This window comes from Eptatretus burgeri, chromosome 16 (assembly GCF_056783735.1).
Source record: "Eptatretus burgeri isolate ZD-2024b chromosome 16, Ebu_testis_v1, whole genome shotgun sequence".
Classification (NCBI taxonomy): Eukaryota; Metazoa; Chordata; class Myxini; order Myxiniformes; family Myxinidae; genus Eptatretus; species Eptatretus burgeri.
Genome location: NC_140976.1, coordinates 9004190 through 9023054, shown reverse-complemented (window position 1 = coordinate 9023054; position 18865 = coordinate 9004190). Strand labels below are relative to the sequence as shown.

The 18865-nt window shown below is 43.2% G+C and overlaps 1 protein-coding gene across 4 annotated transcripts in view; it reads right to left on the bottom strand.

Moving 5' to 3' along the window:
• The window catches only part of LOC147010455 (uncharacterized), a 133688-nt gene that overhangs the window by 34201 nt on the left and 80622 nt on the right, over positions 1–18865 (bottom strand). For 2 of the 4 annotated variants that reach the window (XM_085858779.1, XM_085858777.1), the window contains one exon: positions 2074–2235. The exons of 1 other annotated variant lie outside the window; for it this stretch is intronic. In XM_085858779.1, the coding sequence (XP_085714905.1) occupies positions 2074–2137 (64 nt within the window). In that variant the 5' untranslated portion in view covers positions 2138–2235. Of the gene's footprint in view, positions 1–2073; positions 2236–12720; positions 12822–18865 lie in introns of those variants that run through there. One more of the 4 variants, XM_085858778.1, reaches the window with a different exon arrangement.

Genomic DNA, 18865 nt, shown 5'->3' with positions numbered 1-18865 from the left:
AGATGGACGTTCCGCTGGTTATCCCATTTGCTAGAAGTAGCTGGTGGACATCGAACATCCCTTGGTATATTTGGCAAAGATGGATAAGTTGGTGCTAACCTTCTCAGGATTTATCAGAAATTCCTGCCCGAACTTACAGGGGGCACTGCATCAGCTACACAACAGCAATCTTGAGCAGTCATGCAAACCAGCAGCAACACGCTGCACACGAGTTGTGACAAAGATCGAGGGGATGTGGGATAAATATTGTTTTCTTCATTTCAATAAAATGTTGCGATAGACCCAAGACCCCGACAGATGAAACGGAACTACCTTGGGTGAAGAAATCCATCTGGAGCTTTCCAGTGGGAAAATGATCATTTATCATTTCTTGGAGTGCCACTGAAGCTGTGCCCCTCCACCAGTACAATGGTACTCCTTTCACGAACCTCAGAAGGATGACAGGCTCAGTCAAACGCACCTGGTGTCGATTCAGCAGACAACAGGGCTTGAACTCAGGACCCCGGGATCCCAAGCCAACCACTCTAACCACAAAGCCAACACCAGGCTTAATTGTTCACCTGATAAGGATGAGCTGCAACAATCCTACAATTTTAAGGTAGTAGGTTGTAGACAGCAACCGCCCAGGGTGGTACGACCGTTCTGATTTGGGAGCGTTAAAGTGGTGCCTGAAACCATCTTATACTCTCCGTGTCAGCATTGCTGGTCTTACTTTCTGTCTCACTCAAACTATAGTTACCGGGCTTGCCTTAATCTCTCTTTCTTGCAAACAGACATTTACTTTTCATCATACATTTCTCTTACTCACTCATTTTCCCTCCTCACTTTATTCTCTCTTTTCTTTCCGTTCTATTCATGCAGTTCTTTTATTTTAGGCTTGGCCTCGATGAGGACTATTCAGTCCGTGACTGTAACCTTCAACATAAAAAAATCTACATTCATGAACATTTCATAGGAAGAGTGTATCTGCGGTTTGTTCCACAATCAAACTCTTCCTTCACTTTCCAAGGAAACTTCACATCTTACTGGAAATAAACATGATAATGATGATGGAGAGAAGATATTTTCTCATCAAATCAGGTTTGTAAAGGTGAACAGTAAACTTAAATTTGAACAAGATTTAACAAGACACATCACGATACATTATATCTGAATCAAAGTACTTCAACTACCGACGTAATAATGTCGTAATTTACAAAACATTACACAACACTAAGAATAAAGTTTGAAAAGAATATTTTTTCTAAAAATCCTAAGGCCCATGGAAGAGCTGTTACACACCAATCATGTACTCTCATGCAGACAGAAATGGCAGACAACACATGACTTGACTTCGGACAAACACGACCATTGACCATTGACCGTGAGGGAATGAACTGCCCTGAACACACTGAGTGCCGGTGGAGTCATCTAATGGCGGTGATTTCCTTTCTGCAGTCAGTGGGGAACCTTCAGGGAGAAATTCCCCTCATTGGATGACAACTCACAGAATTTATCTGTGATCTATCCTCTAAATGCTGAACATCAAGTGAGGAAGCATCACGTGCCATTATAAATCTTTGGTTTGACTCGGTTGGGGTTCGATCCACTGAACTCCCGGACTCGGAGTGGGCGATCTAACCATTACACCACTGAGTCAGGTAAGTTCTCCATTATTGGAGTAAAAATGTTTTGTTTTTTCATCAGGGAACCGAGAATAACGGTTTTGAAGAGGAAACGTAATCACAAAAGGTTCTCTTTAAAAATAATAATAAGAAGAAGAATAATAAGAAGAAGAAAACAAATTGTGGAATTCCTTGCACCAACGCACATCCGATGGGCCGGTTAGGTTAAGAACATTCCTTATTGTCTCGTAAACCTTTATATTCCCTCGAAGTTATACCCTCATGACCCTATTGATGCATCCAAACCAATATCTCACCTCTTGGGTTTATCATTCATGATCCCTAAAGTTAAAATTTTTGACTTGGAAAGAAAAAGGATCATTGGGATCAAATCAAACCTTTCCACCATCCTGGGTGAAGAGGATAATTAAATTAACATTCATGATGATTCAACAACTTCAGGACTCACCTGTGGAGGTGAAAAATAAATTGAGCAAGAGGATCACGAGAACATCTCGAATCAGCTTGAACATCCCGAATCAGCTTGAACATCTCCATCACATTCTGTTTGTGGTTTCTGATCTCTCACAAAACATCACGAGATCTGGTGATGTTCTCAAAAAGAAGAGATCTGAAAAATATTCAAAACACAAGTTAGTAAATCACAAATACACAAAACAAGCCGGTAGGCGGCGATGGGTCGCCGAGCACGGAAACTATAAGATATAGAGCAAAATGGATGTCATATAGCGGATAGGGAATCACCTTAAGATTATGCATATCAAATCTCATCCAGTTCCATCTACTGATAACAACTCGGTATCCATTTGAATGAAAAGTACAGAAAATGCGGTTTGAAATCGGAAATCCCCGAAGTTCGAGGGGGTGCTGTGGGTGAACAAAGATCTAAATAGAAAATCAAGCTCTATCTTTTGTGCACGATGTATTTCAGACGATTAGTGTGAATTTTCATGACCATCCGACCATAACCCTAGGAGGAGTAGCATTTGGCGCGAAGGCACCTCCAGCTCTCGCATATTATCGATTTTTGCACAATTGACCTTTGACCCCTGACTAAAGCGAAATCGGTCAATATGTCCTGATGCAAAGTTGTAGTACTCATTGAGTACCATGAACCTGCAAAGTTTCATTTGTATCGATGCAATCACCTGGTCGCTAGGGGACCTTCAATTTTCGTCAATTTTCGTGCATGCCCGAATTGTAGGGGGCGCTGCGGGTAAAGTATTCCATATATCACAAAAACCGGAATATATTTGATAGAGCATCACCTGTAGATCATTCGTGCCAAATTTCATAACCCTACGTGGGATAATGGCTTTCGGAATTGATTTCGCGTGAACGGTACCGATTTTGAAGGTTTTTCAGTTGTTGCTAGGGAACCAAAGCGTCCTTAACAACCATCACAATTTTCACAATTCATTCGTATCGATGCATCACAACCATCACATCACTCCTCTTCCTTAACAGTGTGGACCGAAAATATATGGGGACTTTGCTCAAACCTGGCAGATCCTTCCATACAGGTTGACACTGACAAAGCAGACATAATCTGCTTATCAGAAATCTTACTCCTTCAAGACATCTCTGACTCCCTCGTGTCTCTCCTGGTTACTCCCTCCTCCAGTATGACAAACCTGAGCCTAATCCTGGCGGCAGAGTTTCTCTCTTCATCAAAGACTATTCCTCACTCAACATGCACTGCCCTCTCTCCCCCACACCCACAAGAATACCTCTGGCTACGGCTTCCCTCCAATCCCATCTCATGTTTATATGTGTGTGGTATCGTCCACAAAAAAGTGATGACTCCATTTACACCTTACTCAACAAAAACATGGACCAACTTCTACCCTCTCATCCCTCATCTTGCTTTCTTCCTCATATGTAGTGACGTCAATTGCCATCATGCCAGTTGGCTGGGTGTGGGTACCTCTCACATGCCATGGCACTTCAGCAAAAGACTTCTGTGACTCATTGAGACCACCACAATCGCTCAACTTCCCGAGCTGGATCTTGACCAATGGTACTCCATCTCTTCTGGATCTGATTTTGACAAATTTCCCTGAAAATGTCTGCTGTTCTTTCTCCGCTCCAATCGGTTCATCTTACCATGTGCTTGTCAAAGTAGACATCTCTGTGGCTGTTATTAGAAAACCACCTCATTGCCATCAATTCTGACATTTCACTCAGGCTGACTGGCAGGGTCTTCAAGAAGCCATTAAACTTCTAGAGTGGTCTCCCATCTCTACTTCCTCCGACATCAACTCGTCCTGGGAATTATTTCAAAGAAACTTGCTCTCTTCTGTGCACAGATTTATCCCATCTTGTCTTCAGTTGTCCTACCCATCCTCCCTCCCATGGTACACTGAAGCTTGTGGTGAGGCAATTGTCCTGAAACAACTTGACTTTGCCTCATGGAAGGCAAATCCAACTGAAGGCAGTCTACGTTCCTTCCACAAAGCCCTGAACAAGTGTGTGTATACCCTCAGGAGAGCCAGAAAACAACATCTTTCAAGTCTCAAGTCTGAACTCTCAAACCTGTCTCCCTCCTCCAAATCTTGGAGGGATCCAGTGGCATCCCCTCCCTTACCTCAAATGGCTCCACCATGTGAAAAGGCTGAATGCCTAAACTCCATGTTTGCTTCAAAATCTTGTGTCCGAAACCCATCACTTTCTGTACCCACCTTACCCAGTCAAAGCCAGCTGTGCCTGGACTCTGTGTACTTTTCTCATGACAAGGTGGAGAGCTTGCTGTCAAACCTCGACTCAGATTCTGCAACTGGTCCAGAAGGCCATTTCTATGGTATCCAAGGCCATCTCCACTCACGGCTCGTAGACTTCTTTTCCTGTCGTAACCAACGTGTGGCCCTTAATGGAGTTCTCTCATCCCCTCTTCCTGTCCAGGCTGGAGTTCTTCAAGGTGGTGTGCTGGGTTCTGTTCTTTTTCTGGTTTTCATCAATGATCTCTCCGACTCTCTGGAAAATCCTCTTCATCTCTTTGCTGATGACTCCACCCTTTGCCATACCATCTGTTATCCCTCAAATTAGCAAGCAGCAACCTCTTTACTCTCTGCAGATCTTTATAAAACAACAATCTGGTCCAACATGTGGAACATGCCTTTCAATCCTGACAAATTTTATACTCTCACTTTGCCTCTGAAAGGACCATCTGGACCCCCACCCCACACATTCTATTTTTTCAATAATCCTCTTGAAGAAGTCCTTTATTTCAAGATTCTGGGTCTCACGATGTGTCATGATCTTTCCTGGGAATGCCAGTTGCCGACTGGGCATGTTCTATTGTGCAAAGTCCTTCCTTGGCACACCTGAACTCCTAACCACATACAAAGTTTTCATCCACAGCCTGATGGAGTACTGCTCTCCTCTCTGGATTGGTGCTCCCACCTCTCACCTTTCTTGGCTTCACGTTGTTGTAACCGAAGCATTGAGGATCATTGGTGTCTCCCGTAATGTGGCTTAGTCTTTGGGTCTCTCACTCTCTCACCGCAGGCAGGTCGGTGGTCTGTCTGTCTTCTACCATCTCCTCTCTGGCCTCGCCCCCCCCCCCCCCCGCTCTGTGTGAGATATGTCTCCACCATATTTATGCAGGGCACTTCAGGTCTGCCAGCAACCCCCTTCTGGTAAAACTACCAAAATCAAGAATCACTGCTCACCTTCGCCCTTTCATTCTCCTTTTTTCCCCAACTTTGGAACAAACTCCCACACTCTCTTCCATCCCACTCTTCCCCCCACATCTTTTGTTCACCACCATCTCTTGAACAGCTGTTCATCCATCTCTTGTCTTTCCCTATCCAAAACCACGATCTTTTCTACCCCCACTAATCCACCCCAAACCCACCTCTTTCAAATTCACTGCTTTTCTTCCTGAAAGTCCCTCGAGTGTCCATCTTGTTTACCCTGTGTTCCCCACCCCATCGCTCTCCCTTCCACAGATATCCTCATGTCTGTTCCACACTGTTTTTTCCTTCCCTCCCCTTCCCCTGTTGTTGCCTGCTCCTTGTTGTGTGTTCTGTGTGTTAGCTCTCAGACGAGCCTCGACAGTTTATCCAAACAAAAACAAAAAAGAAACGCACAAAACACACCACACCACAAAACATACCACACCACAAAACATATCACACCACAAAAATACACCACGTGCACACAAACAAGTTGTGTCGAGGGTGTGTAAATCTCTGATTACTCTTTCTCGTTGTTTTTATGAAACATTTACATTTAAAAATCATCAACTTCATAAAACTTATAACAGAGACAAAGAGAAAAAACGGAACAGTTAAACCGTTATAGTTAGTGGGGAATTGTAGAGGAAACCACAAAGACCTCGTTCGGGGAAAACAGCCGTGAAAACAAAGATAAGCATCTGTGTGTGCAAAGATAAAACAAAGATAAGCATGTGTGTGCAAAGATAAAACAAAGATAAGCATGTCCAAAGCGAGTGGAAAGTTTCATAAATTTCTCGATATAATTATCGAAACTAATAAATGTTAACGTGTATCAGCATGTCAGTGTGTCTCCTCCATAAGTACAAAACTCTAAAACCGAGCAGCCTGGAACTTTGCATGCAAACTAATAAAAGTCCAAGGAAGTGCATGACTGAAAAATCGCGTTTGGGTTAATTAACACAACCCTTTTGGAGATAATGAACGGCCTTTTAAAATTATTTACTTGATCAGTGATCACACGCATCCTTGGCCACCTTGCTCTCCCTCGAGGGGCATCCTCGCTGCCTCACCACTTCCGGCGCTCTCTGCACCCTCACCATTGCCTGCGCTCTCTGCACCCTCACCACTGCCTGCGCTCTCTGCACCCTCACCACTGCCTGCGCTCTCTGCACCCTCACCACTGCCTGCACTCTCTGCACCCTCAACACTGCCTGCGCTCTCTGCACTCTCACCACTGCCTGCACTCTCTGCACCCTCACCACTGCCTGCACCCTCTGCACCCTCACCACTGCCTGCGCTCTCTGCACTCTCACCACCGTTTGCTTCCGCTGCAACCTCACCACCGTTTGCTCCTGCTGCACCCTCACCACTTCCAAATATCCTCAACAACCTCACTCTACAACAATAACGAACTATTATCGACAAATTTCTCACATTTTGCTACTTGCTGCAACTTATTGATCCGTTCCTTTAACCTGATAATAACCATCCTCAAGTGAGCTATTTCCTCACACTTTCTGCAACATTAAGAACCCTCTGCTTCTCCTATTGTTGATATCACCCACATTGAGCATCAATCACATTTTAAGAACTCCTCTTCCTTTCCCCTTTGGTCTCTATTTATGCCCAATTATCCCCATACTCCAAGACCCCAACTGATTTAAACGCGAAACACAACACGAGGTCTCCCCTGCTTCTTTCAATGAACCAACACAAATATCTGCTAAAACTGTTATGAACACAACTACAGCTTTATACACAATCCCACATTCTCCTGACACAAATCACGATAACAAAACACACAAAAAACACTTGTTTTGTTCTGGTCGAGCTTGCACAGCCTCATGTGAACAATAGGAAGTGACATCCTCACAATAACAATGTATTTGATGTTGGCCAGTAAAGCGTGCTGATTGTTTTGCTGATGGACGGGTAAGCAATACATTGACTGATAAAGTTTGGACTTGTTGGTCAAAAGGTCCAGAAGTACATTTGGGAATTATTTTGGGAAAGTTAAAGACAGTTCTAAAGCTACATGCTCACGTTTTACTAAAGACATTGCTCATCAGTGTGTGGGGGAAAAATTCATATTAATGTATTTTAAATTGTAACAAATGGAGTTTCAGAAATGTAACTTTTATGCTGCAAATTGAATTGGCTGTCATTTCTGGCCAAAAGACTTTTGCCCTAAATGATAAGAAATGTGTTGTTCTGGGTCAGAGTGACCGAGCTGATAAATGAACCTTTGCTTAGAAAATGTACGAAGTGGCTTTTTGTCTAGAGGACACGTCTACAGTTTGGGTGAATATCCCCCAACCTCTCTCTCATGGAAGTATAAATATTTTGAAAGGCACATTGTTCTCAGGACGAGTACGTGAGGAAGTATAGTTTCTCAGTGGCTCGTACTCCTTGGAACTGACCAAGTACCAAGTTAGAATATAACTCTCTGATGTAATGTAGAAGTGAATTGAATCGGGTTGGTCTAACTCTTAACTAAAGTAAGAATAAATGAAATAGAACCAAATAATATTGCAAACAAATGGGGATTTTTAAGTTCATTGTACAAGGGTGAGAAGTGTATGGTGTATAATTAGGAAATAAATTGTTTCACAAGGAAGGACTTGTGTGGACATCAGTTTTATCAGTGTCGATAAGGTTAAACTGTAGGGTTTTATAATCAAATCGGACAAACGTTAAACTCTGTCTGAAGTCAAATAGGATTCCACAATCGACCAGTTAGAATCCTTCAGGAGGACAACGATCACAAGGTGGGTTTAAAAAATCCACATCAGTTGGCGCCGAGACTCGGATTCGAACCGACGTTGGTGCGGTGCTCGTGACCAGAGGTGCTTAATCTGCCGGAGGCAGTGCCTGGAGGAATGACAAGTGCTTGAGCGAAGGTAAGGGAGAGCGCTCTCAGCAGGTAACACATTTCGAACAAAGAAAAGTTCATTGTCAGATAATTTTATTGAGAGAAAGAAGAGGATCCGGCGGAGGGAGTCCGTTTTAAAGTAAACGATAAGTACTGTAGTTGTTTTAGAAAAGTGCTGGAGAAGAAGAGGAGTCAGATGACAAGAAGAGGCTCGTTAAGGAGCCAGACGCGTAATTAAATGGGCATGATGAAGCGACATGCCACATGTTTGTATTGATACGGACCGGCTATGAGAGAGATGGCCGAGGACACGGCTGAGACGCCGAGATAGGGTTAAAATAGATAAATATTATAAGTTACCTGTTTGTAAGAGTTTTAAGAGTTACTTTTTGTTCATTGAACTCACTGGAAGTTTGTTGACAGTGAGGTTGTTATATTATATTGTGTGGAGGTTTTACGGATTTGTAAATGCAATGATTTGCACGAAACGTTTTGTGGAGTGCAGGAGATGATTAACCAGCTGGGAGCGTGGTTGGTGATTTGCATTGAGATGCATGTGTTCCTGAGAGTAAAAAAATGAAACTTGTGCGAGTCCAATATTCACTGCAATGAAACGTGTTCTGTTGGGATTTTGACGATATTTTAACTCGTGCTGAGTCGATCTGTGGGGGGTGGCCTCTCTTTACACTGAGTCTTTGTTCCAGCCTTTGCTTTAGGTGTGAAATTCAATTCATATGCAGATTCAAGAGGATGAGATAGAAATGTGATAGGTATTTGTCACGTGATCACACGCGAGTCTATGAGATGCAATGCTGTCTAGTGTATGTGTTGAAGCCATGACAGAGTAATGCAAACTGTGGGTTTTGCCTGTCAGAGTTTTTTTTCCTTTTTCTTCCCACTGGATGTGGAGAGAACTTCCTGTTCCTTGTTCCTTGGTGTTTGTGGCGCACCCTCTGGACTGAATCTGTTTAAAGTGAAGTCCATTTAGGAAAAAGTGTTGAAGTTTTATTTTACAACCATCGGGATTTTGAATAAATTGTGAAATAACAATTGTGAATGTGGATATACTGTCTGTGATTTAAATGTAGAAACGTGATTTGGAATGATTTTAATGATTTGATGATGTTTAGCACGTGGGGAAATTCACAGATAATAGATGATTCCCTCAGATGGACGTTGAAATATTGTTTTATTCGTCTGCGAATGTTGAGGTTACCTGAACTTGTGCTGGGAAGGCAATGGCAAACAACCCAGTGTAACCATTTGATCGATTCAGTCAAGGTAAATTCATGATTTAATTGAATAGATGCTGTAGATTAAATTTTTCATTTATGGATTTTAAAAGGAAATATTTTGTTTTGACCAAAAAGTTGTTTAAGAGAGTTTGGATGTTTATTAGTCTGAAGTTTAAGATGCTTTTCCAAGACTGGGATAAAGATTGTGGAGGGTGAAGCTGCATGTGTAGACAGAGTGTTTGAGCTGCAATATAAATGATATTCGCCTGATAACAGATTTGACAAGTGATTTGACAATTTTTGTACAACTGTTTAAAATGATTTATTTGTTTTGATAAAAGAAAATGGATTCGTAATTGAGAAGGTCGGAGGAAGTGATAGATGGTTTGTGGATGTGAGTTGGAAAAATGGCAGCATGTTTGCTGTTTTGGTGAGAGAGAAGTGGACAGATGGAGAAATGTCAGAGATTTAAAATGTCGATGGAAATAGCAAATGAGATGGATGTTTTGAGTATACGTACAACTGGGATTTCTGTATATTTTAGCATGTTGTTTTGGGAAATAACAAGGAAAGGGATTAAAATATTGATATGACATATAATGCAAGTTAAATGCTTCCATAACAATCTTTGTTAGTCTTGTAGAACTACATGTGCCCATGACGTTTATTGATTGGTGTTTACTTGATGCTTTGTTTGTTTCGGAGTGTTGAAAGCAGTCTTTGAAGCAATGTACGATTTCATCTAAATGAACTTTGGAATGAAATTCCACACAAAGATTGGACGATGGGAGAACCCAGATTTGGGTGATTGAGCATTCAACACATGATTATGCCTCCCCTTCCTGAGGAGATAAGATGGAGCAATGTGGGAAAAGAAAGAAAAAACCCACTGAGGTGAAGGTTGAGCAAAGTCTTAACGTCGGCGTTGTGTGGTGCCTGCGTGGAGGAATGTTCTCAGCCACACTCTCGATTGCCGCTCTGCAAATACATCGTGAACTTGCTGTGGTCACTTCAATGTACGACAGGCCTGGAGTTCCACACTGCGCTCCTTCAACCCAGTGTCCGGCCCAAACTTGTACTTGCCCACATCTACCTTCTCCTCAGCTCAAGGAGTGCTTCGATTGTGTTTCCCGTTGGGTGCCACTCTATCCACACCCTGACCTGTTTATCTTCTGACTTCGGGTAGCATGTTTCCAATGTGTGACACATGCTGATGAACAGGCCATAAATTAAATGGAAACACACTCATTTTCTGATATGAACACTCGCTGCCATTGTTGATTGAACTTGAATAATGGAAATCTTTTCTCCTTCAGGAGTGGGACATGGTAATCATGTGTAAGAAAAATTATTCAAATTTTCCTTAAAAAAAAAAAACGGGGGAGTGTGGGGGAAAATTTTATATTAATGTATTTTAAATTGTAACAAATGGAGTTTCAGAAATGTAACTTTTATGCTGCAAATTGAATTGGCTGTCATTTCTGGCCAAAAGACTTTTGCCCTAAATGATAAGAAATGTGTTGTTCTGGAGCAGAGTGACCGAGCTGATAAATGAACCTTTGCTTAGAAAATGTACGAAGTGGCTTTTTGTCTAGAGGACACGTCTACAGTTTGGGTGAATATCCCCCAACCTCTCTCTCATGGAAGTATAAATATTTTGAAAGGCACATTGTTCTCAGGACGAGCATGTGAGGAAGTATAGTTTCTCAGTGGCTTGTACTCCTTGGAACTGACCAAGTACCAAGTTAGAATATAACTCTCTGATGTAATGTAGAAGTGAATTGAATCGGGTTGGTCTAACTGTTAACTAAAGTAAGAATAAATGAAATAGAACCAAATAATATTGCAAACAAATGGGGATTTTTAAGTTCATTGTACAAGGGTGAGAAGTGTATGGTGTATAATTAGGAAATAAATTGTTTCACAAGGGAGGACTTGTGTGGACATCAGTTTTATCAGTGTCGATAGGGTTAAACTGTAGGGTTTTATAATCAAATCGGACAAACGTTAAACTCTGTCTGAAGTCAAATAGGATTCCACAATCGACCAGTTAGAATCCTTCATGAGGACAACGATCACAACAAAATGGGTTTAAAAAATCCACGACAAGTGTAATACTCCCAATATGCTCAATCATTTGAAAACCAAACAAGAGAGAGAGAGAGAGAGAGGAAAGAGAGAGAGAGAGAGAGAGAGAGAGAGAGAGAGAGAGAGAGAGAGAGAGAGAGAGAGAGAGAGAGAGAGAGAGAGAGAGACACAGAGAGAGAGAGAGACAGAGAGAGAGAGAGAGAGAGAGAGTGAGAGAGAGAGAGAGAGAGAGAGAGAGAGAGAGAGAGAGAGAGAGAGAGAGAGAGAGAGAGAGAGAGAGAGAGAGCGAGAGAGAGGGAGAGAGAGAGAGAGAGAGAGAGAGAGAGAGAGAGAGAGAGAGTGAGAGAGAGAGAGAGAGAGAGAGAGAGAGAGAGAGAGAGAGAGAGAGAGAGAGAGAGAGAGAGAGAGAGAGAGAGAGAGAGAGAGAGAGAGAGAGAGAGAGAGAGACAGAGAGAGTACCAACTAGTGACGGTTGAGAATGTGGATTCAAAGGAACCGAAGGATGAGAATGAATAAAAAATGTTTTCAGTTGTTACAAAGCAATGAATCCCATATTACAGCAGGATAGCCGAGAGGAACGCTCGTTCGCCCTAAGTTGTCCTCGCCTGTGTTTGAATCCCGACCCAACAATAAACTGTCATCCTGGTGTTTCACAGGGAAAGTGATTCATCAATGTGCGTGTCGTCTCTCTGATGGACGTTAAACTGGGTGCCACATCTGCCGGAATTTCTCCCCCTTCTCTCTCTCTTCATTCCCCCTTCTCTCACCCTAAACCTCCCTCACCCTCCAACTCCCTCACTCACTCCCTCTCTCACTTCCACCCCTCTCACCCCTCTCTTACTCTTCCCACCCCTCTCCCCTCTTTCTTCTCCCCCACCCCCTCTCCCTCTTTCTCTCCCCTCCTCACCCCCTCTCCCCTCTTTCTGTCTCCCTCCCCCACCCCTCTCACTCTCCCCACCCCTCTCCCCTCTTTCTCTCCTCCTCCCCTGCCCCTCTCTCAGTATTCCCATCTTCGGTGCGACGGATGGTGTTTACTGGTAACGATACAAATTGCGAGTCACAAGATTCGATTTCCTGAAAAGTTCTTCACATATAAACACGAGTAAATCACACGAATAATTAACAACGTGGAATCGGTTTGCATTCTTCAGCCTACAAAGGGAATAGTATTTAAATAAGTATAATGAAGTTCGAGAAATAAAACCTTAACAAGTACTCACCGTTATTGAGCAGAGCTGGAGTGAGATGACTGAGTTTCGGGGTTTAGGTTGGTGGATTCAGATTAGGGAAGTGTACACTTACTTCCTTCCTTCCTCAAGTGGGAGCCATTTCTGAGAAGTCCTTGTATCTATCCAGTGCAGCCTGTGGCTGCTGTTTGAGTGTATGTGTGGGTTATTACTGTTTGAGTGTCGGTGTGGGTTATTGATGTTTGAGTGTATGTGTGGGTTATTACTGTTTGAGTGTCAGTGTGGGTTATTGATGTTTGAGTGTCGGTGTGGGTTATTACTGTTTGAGTGTCGGTGTGGGTTATTACTGTTTGAGTGTCGGTGTGGGTTATTACTGTTTGAGTGTCGGTGTGGGTTATTACTGTATGAGTGTGTGTGTGGGTTATTACTGTTTGAGTGTCGGTGTGGGTTATTACTGTTTGAGTGTCGGTGTGGGTTATTACTGTTTGAGTGTCAGTGTGGGTTATTACTGTTTGAGTGTCGGTGTGGGTTATTACTGTATGAGTGTGTGTGTGGGTTATTACTGTTTGAGTGTCGGTGTGGGTTATTACTGTTTGAGTGTCGGTGTGGGTTATTTGATGTTTGAGTGTTGGTGTTGGCTTTTACTCTTTGAGTGTCGGTGTGGGTTATTGATGTTTGATTGTCTGTGTAGGTTATTGATGTTTGAGTGTCAGTGTGGGTTATTGATGTTTGAGTGTCAGTGTGGGTTATTGATGTTTGAGTGTTGGTGTTGGCTTTTACTCTTTGAGTGTCAGTGTGGGTTATTACTGTTTGAGTGTCGGTGTGGGTTATTACTGTTTGAGTGTCGGTGTGGGTTATTGATGTTTGAGTGTCTGTGTAGGTTTTTGATGTTTGAATGTTGGTGTTGGCTTTTACTGTTTGGGTGTCGGTGTGGGTTGTTGCTGTTTGAGTGTCGGTGTGGGTTATTGTTGTTTGAGTGTCGGTGTGGGTAGAAGTGGTGTTAGGGGCATGCAATTGCTCGGCACCCAGAGAGAACAAGAGACCCCCAGATAACAGGGACACACGATCTTTCGAGACAGGGCCCCCGAGGGTGTGTCTCACTTTGCCAGCAAAATACAAGAACTCGAGTGGTGATAAACACAACACAAAGGGAATGCTCCATCTCAAGCAAGGAAAGCACTGTCACGTAATTGGGTCAATATTTGGTAACGGACTTTTCATAAAAGCCAATGCTGCTTTACAAACCATGAATTTTTCGGTAATTTGGGGTTACATTTGCAAAATTAGGTGTTAGTTGTTGTGCCTGCATCAAGGAACACATTTCAGAAATAAACCTTTTTGATTTTTTACAGTTTTCTCACGAAGTGGTTTGTGGCAATGTCATCTACGTCACAACAGAGAAGTCGGTCTTCTCAGGTTCCAAGTTGCAAACTAATTATCTACTTTGAGATTAAATCACAGGGAAATGATTACATATGTTTCATTTAAGGAAATGCAAAGTAAAAATTAATCCTATCAATTTAAGATTGGTTTCTGCAGCCACACTGAATAGGCACCACTGCTATTGGCCTGATAGCACATTAAAATGAAAGCTTTCAATCATGACTGTGATAAAAGAAAGGACTATCAGAGATTGACCTTCACCGAGTTAAAAGCGTATGACTTGTTGTTTCTTCTGACTTCACCTTGTTCGATATAAACCACTCGTAATTAATATATTTATTGAAATATCGGCAGTGACATAGATGACATGCCGTGATGGAGGTGACGGATTGTGACGTAGATGACGATTATTATGCAATCATATAGACAAACAAAGATCAGGGAGCCATTTTGTATATATATATTTAATTACCACGTGTACTCGTGACAGAAAACATCATCAGGAGCCGTTTAATGAAACATTTTCAGAGGTCTAATTGATCGCATATAGCTTCCCAGTAGAGCCTCTCTCTGCACATGGCGACCTCCCACACTGCTTGGCTCGGGGATGAGTGTAACTATCTTGTCGTACTCGTACCAGATCCGATCCTCCCTCATTGGCCAGAAAAACCGGTTATTCCCGATTTTAGACATCGAACTTACTTCCACTGCATCATCGTCAAAATCAACGATTTTACTAGGATACGGTGCGGGTTTTTTTTAACCAGGATACGGGGCCCCATCGTCGGACACAACACACCATTTTCCAAGGAGGTTGTCGTGTGGTGTTACCGACTGGAGAAGACATGTCTGGTCTGGACTGTCGACTGTCTGTGTTTCAGTGAACGCCTTTCTGGACATACGCAGGTCTTCTGGTTTTTTCGCCAGCCTCTCCTTATTTGTCGCTGTTCTCTTAGACTTGGAGTATGATCTGCCACAGGGACATAACGATTCCTCTGCCTCAAACGCTTTTTCTGCAGAAAAGCTTCTTTTGATGCCCCACCCATCTTCTTCCTTTCCCTGTATATCGCTTAGCCCTTTCTGCAGCGGAGAGCGCCATGCCTGAAAATGAACGGCACGTATATAATAGTCAAAAAGGAAAATGAATTTACTTTAATCAAATCAATCCATACGATAAATGCCTTTAGTCTCGTGTTACTAAAATTGTATTAAAATTGTTACGGTTGTGGAAATTCGCAGACACCATAAAGGATATCCCCAAGATCAGTTATATCGCTAAGTGTGTGTTCAGATAGATTTCCCCACCGTTGTTTAATAGGTTTTATTCGTGTAATCAGGGCTGTGATCTTTGAGTTATCCGTTATTCTTTGCTATCGTTATTTTGGACCAACCACACCACCAACCACCTTTTCCACAAGCGCCCAACCACAGCAGCCTCACGACCACCACACAACACCAACCACGCCAACATTACAACAACCACGATCACCTCAATCACCAACCACACCACCAACCACCTTTTCCACAAGCGCCCAACCACGCCATCATTAAAACAACCACGATCACCTCAACCACCAACCACACCACCAATCACCATCTCCACAACCATGCTACAACCCTCTCCGCATCAAAAACCATCTCTGCCATGGAGAAAGAAGAAGGCGTTCCGATAACGCACGGATTTTTCGTCTTACTTTCCCGCGCTTCGGGACGGGGAAGGGGCGAGTGGCGGACGAATAAAGAAGAGCGACTGAAATGACTGCTACGAAAAACCCCGACCCACGAGGAAAACGCCCCCCCTTCTGGAAGTTTCCCGCAGGAGCTGGAAGGAGGGCGGGGCGGGAAGCCAAGGGGGATAAAAGCCTGCGCTGAAAGAGCGAAGGCGGCTGTCGAGCTGTCTTGGTCTATGGGTTGGTTGTTGGTCGGGTCGGTGGAGGTCTCGGTCTGGGTGGAGCAGCGAGTCGGTGGAGGTCTCGGTCTGGGTGGAGCAGCGAGTCGGTGGAGGTCTCGGAAGTGTGGAGTTGTGGGCAGCCGCGTTCGAGCCGGGAGTCCCCGCAGTCGGTGAGGAGCTTGAGAGGGTCCACCGAGGATCGCCAAACCAAGTCACCACGAGGGTGAAGATAACCTGCGGCGGCCTCTTGGAGTTCCTTCGGGTCAACCAAGCTCCTTGAACATGAAGGCCTACGGGTCCAGTCTGACTCCCTTGCCTTTGAGGGGGTCTTTCTTTGCTTTTATTTGTGTGGATGTTGTGGGGCCATGTCCTGCAAGTAGAACTGTGTAAGTGCTTCTAAATAATAATAATAATAATAATAATAATAATAATAATAATAATAATAATAGACGGTTGTAGTTCTTCTTGTCGTGCTTTTCTTTGCCTTGCATAAATGTATACGTGCATGCCTGCATACGTGCTATTATAAATAAATGTCCTTGTGTGAATGTTAAACCGTTCGTTGTGTCCTCTTTCCACATCGAACCGCCGTATTGTTCTCGGAATAATAGCGGGCTTTTTAATAGCCGCTAAAAGAATTGGGTCCAGCGAGGTCTCGCGATAATAGACCGCTCGGTTATCCCAGAATGGAATGAACCGCTTAAGCGGTTCGTGTCCGAGCAGGCCCCGCTGAGGTACGGTCTCTCGGTAGGCTGCCCACGCGAATACTTAGGTATATCGATTAATTCGGCGATTGACCCTGTCGCGCGCGGGTAGCACATTGACTACGCCGTGGTGTGCACATTGAAGCACACCCGTGACTGGTTTTCGGCATTGTTCCGGAAAGTCGCGACTGAATTGTCCGTCCGGTGGGCGAGGCGGCCGTCATTGGCTAAAGCGGCTGTCCACACACTGGGCGGGCAGAAGATTCGTAACACGGAGAGCGCCATGCCTGAAAATGAATGGCACGTATATAATAGTCAAAAAGGAAAATGAATTTACTTTGATCAAATCAATCCATACGATAAATACCTTTAGTCTCGTGTTACTAAAATTGTATTAATATATTTACGATTTATAGAGGTATGTTCGTATGGCTGCAACAGATTTCCAGGAATATTTAATAACGCATTTTCCAAGTGTAAAGAGCGACTTCATCATACAAAACTCATCTACGTAACAAACACATCATCTCCGTCACGGGAAATGTCACCTCCGTCATGCAAATATGTGACGTAGATGACCGTGACATAGATGACGCGCGAAGTGTGTCAAAGGCTAATTTAGGCTTATACACTATTTTGAATCCACCGCATAGCAGTTCCAGTGCATGTATGACAGCTAAATATATCATTTACATGTTGAAATTACTGAACCAAAGTTATTTTGTTCAATACTTGAGGCTTACTTCTTCAATACTTCTTCAATACTGAAGAAGAACGCAGAAAATTGATGAAAGCCAACTCTGACCTTTTGCCTGCGCAGCCTCCTGTAAACAAAAATGGCGCTGCTTCAAACTCTTAGGAACCACGTGGTCACACACACGTGGCTTCCCTTGATTTCCATTTGGCGGGCTGGAGAAGCGTGACGTAGATGACCAGAAAACGCAGGACAGCAATTTTTAAAACAGAAATTTGAATTAAAATTAATTTTTTTTCATGTAAACATTGTTGTTGTGCCAGAGCCGTTAAGTGTTAACCATATGTGGACGGCAGGAAACGTTTTGATGCGCTGTGTAGACCATTTCTGCATCATATGTACAGATACATTTTTATAGTAAGCGGCTGGGACATGACATTTTGACCCACACAGGTGACTTAAGTTGTGTGAGAAATAATTATTATGATCTGTGTGTGGCAGTCTGCTGCTGTTTCAATGTTAAAATTGTATTTTATTGTTCTCTAGTCAAAAAGAAATTTGTCAGAACTATTTTACTTCGACAAATTAGCACTATAAACACGTGGACAAGCAAACACGACGTTACCGAATAATCACCCAATTATGAATTAAATAAGTGTTTTTCCTGATGTTTAACTGGACAGGCAAGGGTGGATCCAGGAGTTGGGGGGGGGGGGTGGGTGGGTGCAGTGAGTGTGTACACCCTTCGGATTTTGTACACCTTTCGGTTTCACTTTTACACAAACTGATATTTTCCCCCTAATTTTTATCTCCACTTTATGGAAAAAAAAAACCCAGCTGTTATTTCCATTTTGCTGCTGATCTTCCACTGTTTGTGTACTCAGAGAAAGCTTTTTAAAATCAGTTCGTGCTCAAAAAGGATACAGTGTACAGTTATCATTTTAAAATGTCAGACGTTAAAATTTCACGAATTCCATCACCACTAATACAAGATCTTTTGACAGGGGTGATCACCTCCACTCACCAGGGGATGGCAATTTCAAGTGCATTTCCAGGAATTGAAGGAAAAACACAAACCAGGGAAAGGGAGGTCCCCCCTCCCCCCTCCCCCCTCCACCCCTCAACCCCTGTCAAATCAATACCCTGTATTTATGGTTCCGAAACTGGGTGCTGCATTGACCATTGATATAAAGATACATCATCAATAGGAATGGTAGTGTTGGTGAATTGGTCCTTCTGGTGGAGCATTCTGTGAGAGGACAAACCGCACTGATGCAGCCTGGAATTTAAGTAGGAACACACCATGGTGAGGGAGAGAGGTGAAACAGGGCCACCAGAGGGGACCTCACATTTTAGTTTGGACCGTAATTCACTGATAGCGTGTTTAGCTTCTGGATTTTGTCGGGGTTTTTCATATGATCCACCACAAGGGTCATTGTTGGAGGATAGAAACAAGCCGACTTCAATAGGGCTTAATTTATTCACTCAATCAAAGTGATACTTGAA